At 37.1% G+C, this 8,712-nt stretch overlaps 1 protein-coding gene across 1 annotated transcript in view; it reads right to left on the bottom strand.

The window, feature by feature from the left end:
• Positions 1-8,712, bottom strand: part of LOC143038524 (transmembrane channel-like protein 7) — a 97,261-nt gene that overhangs the window by 65,410 nt on the left and 23,139 nt on the right. The window contains exons 2-3 of the mRNA XM_076207822.1: positions 5,752-5,812; positions 3,975-4,201 (exon numbers count right to left, since the gene is read on the bottom strand). Of these exons, the coding sequence (XP_076063937.1) occupies positions 3,975-4,201; positions 5,752-5,804 (280 nt within the window). The 5' untranslated portion in view covers positions 5,805-5,812. The remainder of the gene's footprint in view (positions 1-3,974; positions 4,202-5,751; positions 5,813-8,712) is intronic.

Raw genomic sequence — 8,712 nt, 5'->3', positions numbered from 1 at the left:
TGAAAATAATAAGTATTCAGTTCAGTGAATATTTTTTAATTAGTGCAATCGAGAAAAATAATCCAATAGACAGACCCCTTGATATTCGTTCACCCCCTAGTCGGGAAACAATGCGCTAGATCAACGTAATGTTTATGGGTTTTAGCATTTAGTATCAACAATTATACCAATATTAATTTGTGACTGGCATAGAGTAACCTTATCCAATCCAACCCCGTGATATATCGAACGGATTTTCATCATATTTGATGTAGGTACACAATTCAGTTGATATGTGGAAGAATGTTGTATTCAATGCGTCTGAGAACTTGCCTCACTATCGCGCTATACCGCTGTTCACCACCATGACATGCACGATCATTACCACCACCGCCACTATTATCACCACCACCATGGACCCACCCCACTCCCCCGCCTGCCCATCAGCCTACTTGAGGCGCCATCCCCTTTAGAGATGTCTTGCAGTGGAACATGATGCAGCCGACCGACCTTAACAACAAGAGTTGCCGTCGCTGCCAGCACGAACACGCTTACTAGGCAACAGCGCACTGCACCCCAGTCAATTGAACAATAAATTGCTCTTAAAATCTGTCTTCGTTCAAGACCCTGCCTTCATGGAAATACTGCCAATGAGATTTATTTTTCTCTTTCGTCGGTCAGCGCTGGTGTACTCAATGTGTATACATAAAAGTGATCCGGGCAATGACCTTGAAAATCCATTCCGTGGAATCTGACAAACGAATGTACCTCGTTCTCCAGCGTCCGTTTTCAGTGGCTAGACTTCGTTTTGAGTCTTTCGCTACTATTCATGATTTTATTTTGCTCTGGCTGCCGTCAAGCATTGTCTATTTAAACAGGGAGTATTGTGATGTAAAAAATATGTACTATAAATGCTGTGCAACAATTCTTGTGATAGCTTTTACCTATCCCTATATTATATTATGTCAAACTTATCAGAAATGTTTTCCTATAAAAGTATACCACTCAAATTTGGCAGCAATTTATTTTTAACTTGCCACCCTATAACAAGTACGAAGATGGGATTCAGATGGAAGTGAATAAAAGTACAAATGATCGCAATGACTTGTGGTGCAGCATTTATGATTTTCATTTGTTCAAATATCTGAGGAGGGGGTCGTTGCCTTGTTTCTGACAAAACACATCAACAGAATGTAATTATTGAACAACAAACTCCCTGAACACTTTTCTAAGCACATTATCAAATATGATGGCTATTTTGACTATGAACGTGACCTAACACTCCCTTTCGTGGCTAAACTGATCAGCGTCAACGAAACCTTCAACCAAGAACTGTATGCATTGTTCTGAACGATAATGGACAATTTCATTCAACAGAGTAATGATCCCCAGACAGAGAGGGATAAGAGAAGTAATCCGTCCTACAGAATGGACATCAATTCACTAGAATCAGTACAGAGAAGAATGACCAAAATGATAAATGAACTCAGAAATTTGCCTTACGAAGAGAGGCTTAGGCACCTTAACTTACACTATTAGATTATCTCTATTAGATCACCCCGCAGAGTGCGGGGTGATCTAATAGAGATGTTCAGGTGGATCAAAGGCTTTAACAAGGGTGATGCAAACAAGGTCATCTTATTAAAACAACAGGACAGGACTCGCAGTAATGGTTTTAACCCATTAAACTCCGATGACAAGATGTCTTGTCATTTGGTCAAATAAAAGAAAAAATCATAAAACACCAAAATGTTTGATCAAACACCAGAAAAAGATGACGTCAGTCCTCGCTTCGCTCGCGAGCGAAGCGAGGACTGACGTCGTATTTTTCTGGTGTTTGATCAAACATTTTGGTGTTTTATGATTTTTTCTTTTATTTGACCAAATGACAAGACATCTTGTCATCGGAGTTTAATGGGTTAAAACTAGACAAATTTAGATTTAAGAAAGAAATAGGCAAAAATTTGTTTACTAATAGGGTGGTCGACGTATGCAATAGACTTATGTAATGACAAGATGAGGGAGGAGCAAAAGATACAGGAGACAGAAAATATGTGTGTGTGTGTATATATATATATATATATATATATATATATATATATATATATATATATATATATATATATATATATATATATATACACACATGTACCTGCTATGGCTAGACATAAACATGAAAGCAAGAGAGGAGTCAATAGAAAAAGTATAAAAGGATGAACAAACACCATGGAAGGGAACACTGAAAGTGCCTGAAGTATGAGGATACGTTAAATAACTGCACAAGGATTAGGATAAGGAAATACCAGTACTGCATTAACCAAATTCCTTGTGCTTAACACAGGAGACTCCCATTGCTGAATGAAAATGTCTGACCACTCCCACAAGTGAAAAAGACCAGCGCTGTAACAAAAAGTTCACCGAGATAAGAGGGATCCAAAGATTTGTCTTGGCTGAGTACAACTGCTTGATGGCAGTCAGACCCAAATATCTCACTGACAATATATGTCACTTTCACTCCCATATCAATCACATAACATTTGAACTACACCAAAGTCACCTCAGTACTATTATATACTGAGTGAGTTCTCTTTATGTAACACTACAAAGAGAAATGCAAACTATAATCATAAAACCAGTATCAGAAAAACAAATGCCACTGTAACAACTTCTTGCCTCATGGTCTCCTTCATAAGAACCCTGCAGCTTCCAGAAACTCAGTGACAGTCATGGTCTTGACCCAAACACCTATAGTTCTAATTGAAAGAAGACAAGCATACACTACAAGGTGCTCATCTGCAGCAGAATCCATTACCTTTGTCCTATACATTCTAACAGAACCTCAACACACCTACCAATATTCTGAAAGTGCAGTCTCCCAACAAACATAATGTTTGGAGTATTGGGTAGCACATCAACCATAAGACCCAAAGGTCTGTGACTGATTCTTCTCACCCACCCTATGAGGAATTAATGTGAAGCCAATGATGTCTGTAATGTACCACTGTCTGATGGTACTGCACATGAACTTAAACTCAGTATCTTTATCTTTACTTCATAAAGCAGAATAAATGCAAAACCCATCCATAAGCTTCTTATATAAGCATGAAATACAGTTCTGTTTTTTCTTTCATTTTCAATACCTCTCTTAAATCTTGTTTTAATCAACAAAACCTAAACACTGTACAACATAGTAAGCTACTGTTCTATAAAATAACCCCCAAAATAAAAGGCAATATGTTATAGCGAATTTTACAATTTCCAAAAGAAATATGAAGAAAAGGATGAAAAAATTCAGACATATCTAACTACTAGCTCAAGCTTTTTTTTATCTAATTTTTATGTGCTATATATTTCCCTTATGAGGGGAAAAAATCCCTTGGTATCTAGATAGATACAACACCCAAAGTAAAAGTGTATGGTGTTTCCAATATAGTAATCAGAGTTCAAATCAGATTATTAGGTTTTTGAGAAAATGCCCTCCTCCCTAAATGACCTGTACCCAAAATCAGAGATACTTGCCATATAACATGCAGAAATATTCCAATTTCATTCAAGTTTGCCAATTCAAGTTCATCATTCATATCACCAATTTTAAGTGGTTTAGTGGCTGAACCAGTGTCCCATGGAACACAATTTTCCACCAAGACTTGGGGCAATGGACTACTTGAGAAAATGACAACACATTAAAATGTGTCAGGGATATAAGTGAATCAACAGCTGTTACCCTTTAACTCCTGAGAGAAACCTTATGTAACATACAGTACTACCTCTCATTAACGGACTAAAAGAGGGGTAAAGGTGTCCGTTGATGTGAATAATCCATTGATTTGGAGTGGTTTTTGGGTGGCATAGTGATTGCACAGCACTAAATAACAGCACCAAAAACACTGAAAACACAGCAAAAACACCGCAAACACAGCTAATTAATGTCCGTTAATGAGAGGTAGTACTGTATTTGAGTCATTTGAAAAGATATGAAAAGTTTATGTACTTACGGTGTTGACGCTTGGAGGGCAGGAGGGTAGTGATCCGTGTATCATATACATTGTCAAGTGATGTTGGGTAAGCTTCTCGATAAAATTCAACACCGGCATCTTCCCATCCTCCACGTTTACCAGCCTTCTGACCACGTCCTCCCGATCCTTTGCCTCCAGAATTACGACCTCCTGAACCTCCTGCAGCAGATCGGTGGCCAGAACTGCGGTCCCCAGACATGTCCTCCCTGAGGTAGGAATAACCCAGAACCTTGATTGTTGAATCCATTGAGAACTGACATTTCAATGAAGTAACAGTCTTTCCGTTATTCATGTATTCTTTGCACAAACATGTAGTCCAGGGGTTGGCAACCTTTGGAAGAGACTGTGCCAGTTTCTTTGGTGAGTAGAACCCTGTGTGCCAACACTGCTTTTTAGTACACAAGTTAATATCAAATCATATGCATGGTTTTACTGCAGTGGGAATGCCCGTAAATGTTAATTCCTCAACGATTTGGTTCTAGTTTGTTCTCTTATTGTGTTACATTTTGTTTATTTGAAGCCGTGATGTCATCTTTCGATGCTGTAAAAAATTTCAAAACCAGCTGGCGTGCCACAGTCAGCCTAGTCACATGCCATGTTTGGCATACATGCCAGAGATTGCCGACCCCTGATGCAGTCACGGAGATTAATGGTTAGCATTCCCTTGCATCTATATCAACCATTCACAGTCAATGTGTGAATTATTCAGACAAATCTAATAAAGGTTCTAGAGCATATCCTCACTAAACTAACTAACTCTGAAGCACTTATAACAAGAGTGGCTGTTTGCACAATAAAACATTATGATTAAATGGTCTGTACCTCCTGGGTAGGATCAAAGACAGAAAGTAAACAATCAAAATAGCAATAAAGATAGCAATTCTATGCAAGCAGTGGAAATCAATACATAGTAACATCTGCTGACTAAACCCAATCCAGCAGCACAACTTCAATTTCTGGTCAAGTGTATGACTGCTTGACACTCACATAATGACATTAGCCACCACAAATTTTCCAGCTGCACCTTAAACATAATTACCTCTCTTGTCTATAGAGCTAAATCCTTGGGTCCAAACAGCTTATAACATATACTTTACGCTACATGAAGGGTCCTTTTAATTCCATTACAGGATATACTTTATAGGCTGCTACATAATCCTTAGATCAAAACAAAGGAGGTATCAAACGAGCAGGGAAGGTGGTCGCTGGCGCAATCATACTTTGAACAATGGCGAGTGCATTGGCTTCAGCTTAGCGTGCAAACAACCAAATCATATATAAGATGGGGACTCTGATTGCAAGAGCAGGCCACAGGCAGAGTGCAGAAATTATGATACAATTCAGTGGACTGGAAACAGCTTGCGGTTGCTTGTATTTCAAGTAATATTACACTCGAGACTCTTTTCAAAGATAAATTTATTTGTACAAATGAGGGAGGCATGAATTTGGACAAGAGCACATTCATCATCATAAAAAAAAATTGTTCAAGCCCGCATGAAATTATCATATTCCTGTCATGTTTCTCTTCAGTTCCTGCACTCTTAAGATATTTGAAAAAGCAAATTTTGTTTCTTGCTTGGGCAACATCCATCATTAATCTACAACAAATTTTGGAATATTAAACTACAATGATGAAACTACCACAAGCAACCATCTTAGCCTGCATGATTCCATACCACCTAACCAAATTGATTGGCGCTCTAGCAAGCCTGGGGTTGGGTGTCAAGGAAATCCAACACCCGGGTTTAAGTATTACCTGTTGGCTCGCATCTCTCTTAGAAGGGGCCTGAGTTCTGACATACTTCCCATTTTGTGGGCTGCAGACATTAAACAGTAACATAGCTTATTAAACTTAAATATCTAGAGAAAAAACTTTCTGTCTATAATTTCTAGACTACAGAATCAGAACTTCTTGCAAAAGCAGGTGCTTGGTAAATAGTTCATTATGAAAATTAAACTACTTTCACTTGCAATACTATGCAAACAAATTATTCAAAATCAAAACCAAAAATAGTCTAGATGTGTTATATTTTCTCAATTGATAAAAATAGGTATTTTGCAGTGGTAAATTACAATGGATAAAGTTTCCAAATTAACAAAATAAAATACAAGTACTATACTGAAATTCATAAACTATTATTCACACTGCAAATACAAAATAATCTGCTTTGTCTGATATATCCAATTATTCAGATATCTAGATTTTTTTTTTTTTTGTCTTTGGAACACAAAATTGTAATTCTTTATAGAATAATCTCCCATTCTACAAAGCAGTAAATACATAATAACAACTCAATCTAAGAAGTAACAAAAATTAATAAACCACAATATCTTAAAAAGACATTGTAAAACAAAAATGAAATAATAAAAAAAAAAAAATTGCATCCTGTCTTCTTTAGATGGGAATGTTGATACCCCTCATTTTCAAGTGGTCATGGTAAAAACATGACATTGTTTTCGTATGTAATTAAGAATCTACTTAATGAATGGATGAGCCTTTTAATTAAGTGAGCTTTCCTCATATAAATTGTACAAAAGTCCACGCATCTGAATCCGGAATGGTTTAACTATGATGCACTACCAAATTAGAATTAAATGTTATGCCAATCATATCTCACTCATGATTTATATACTGTCACAAAAATGATGTATCATATTGCATTGTCATTAAGATTGTATGCACAATCATGTTTATCAAATGTGTTTTGGTCTATATTCTGTATCAACCTATAAAAGTAATTAATTCTGCATGAAATAGGACCACAATCAAGAAGTATAAAAGATTAATAACTTTCATATTATACATGCATATCTGCAAACCAGTAACATAAGTTATCAGACCTTGCTTCATTAAATACAATGTAATTTCAATCTCTTTTATAAGAAATACCCTGCAAGTAAATTAAATTACATGTGCTTTGAACATGTAAAATGAATTTTGATACCATATTTTTCTGTTATATACATTACAAATAAATTTCAAAAGCATCATACAAATCAGAAGGAAAGCAAAAGGACTGTGTAATTATTCCAAGAGAAATATTCCTAAAACCTCAAGATTTACTAACAGTTTAGAACCAAGAAGTGTCCAATACACCTGAAGCAATGGGTGAAAATGAGTATCTGTACACTCAATCTTTAGCAAAACTAGGAGTAAGCAGTGATACTATGTATATTAAAAAATGCACAAAAACAAATGCATCTAGTTCTATATGGAAGCTATTGGATGCATGAATGTAAAAAATCATTCAGTGCTTGTCTAGACTATAATTCTATTATAATTTTCAAAGTGATAGTTATTCACTCACACTGATATAATATACACCATTTAATATATACACTTATTATCAAAATTTAGCTACCCACTTAGCCAAGTTATATATGTTTCTATGAAGATAATCTGTACCAGTACAAACCCATCTGGTACCCTGCTTATCATCTCCATTAGAGCTGCTAGACTGGGTGTTCCCACCATGGTTCCAAGAGATGGATTGATGGTAAAGAAGGATCAACATGTTGAGAGGACAGCTGGTCATCTCCTAAACCCAAAGAACATATCCAAACACATCCAATATCCCCCACCTCCAGGGAGCTACAGCAGAGAAGCCAGCATCTGATCTCTGGACTAGACTAAGTCAATCTATTCTCATTCACAAACTCTCAACTATCCCTCCCCCCCACTGATTTTCCTTTTTTTCCATATATGGAGGGCAGTAACCTGGCACCTATTCTCCCTTTTCTACTCCTATTAGCCAGCAACATAAATACCAACCCAGACGAATATACATCCCCCCACATTTATAAAAAAAAAAATATGCACATATATCCATCAAATGGAACACATGCCACAAATGGTTCCACCTAATATGCATAAAACTTTCCAAAACAAACCAGTACACAAGGAATTGGAGCTGCAACTGACAGAAAACATCTCACACACCCATAAATACACCCAAAATATATTACAAATAAACATTAATGGTATCTCTAGCACACACTTAGAGCTGCTCCATTTCTAACACTAATACAACATTCATATTACACTAACTAAAGAAACAAAACTGACACCATAAATCACAATACCCACATTCACCAACTACAAAGCAGTAAGAGAAGGCAAAACAAAGCACATAGGTGGCCTCATAACTAATACACAACAGTATACCATTCTCCAATAAAACAAAAGAAAGCAAATTCTCAGACACTATAACACAAATAACCACAATCCACTGCATGTATAAAAAAAACAACCTACACCATCATGAATATATACATTCCACCCACCACATCAACCCCATGAGACTGAGCAGTCCCGTCTCCCCAAGGAAGGCCACAGCCGAAACTGGGTTTTCCCACAAATCCTTTATAGAGTGTATGTTGTGTTGTTTGCGTGCATGATTGTGTATAATGCAGTCTTCCATTATGTGTTGTATGGTATGGGGTGAAGTGTTACATCCTGGGCAGCTGTTCACAATGCAGTCATCCAGCCTCTTCTGGTAGCTTAGAAGTGCTGGGTGGTGGCCACACCGCAGTCTGGCCAGGTGGACTCTGTCCTTTCGTGGGAGAGAGGATTCAGAAGGGTGGATATCAGGGGGTCTGGCATGCAGCAGTGTGTTGTCTTTCAGTTTGTTAATGGAGCGGTGAGTGATTTGATTATGAATATGTTTCCGGAGGCTGATATTTGGTGGTTGTGGAGGAAGAGAAGAGAGTATCTGTG

The sequence above is a fragment of the Oratosquilla oratoria genome, chromosome 24, assembly GCF_046742065.1.
Source record: "Oratosquilla oratoria isolate Oo_2021 chromosome 24, ASM4674206v1, whole genome shotgun sequence".
In the NCBI taxonomy this organism is placed as follows: Eukaryota; Metazoa; Arthropoda; class Malacostraca; order Stomatopoda; family Squillidae; genus Oratosquilla; species Oratosquilla oratoria.
The sequence above is the reverse complement of the archived record's forward strand: the minus strand, read 5'-3'. Positions and strand labels throughout refer to the sequence as shown.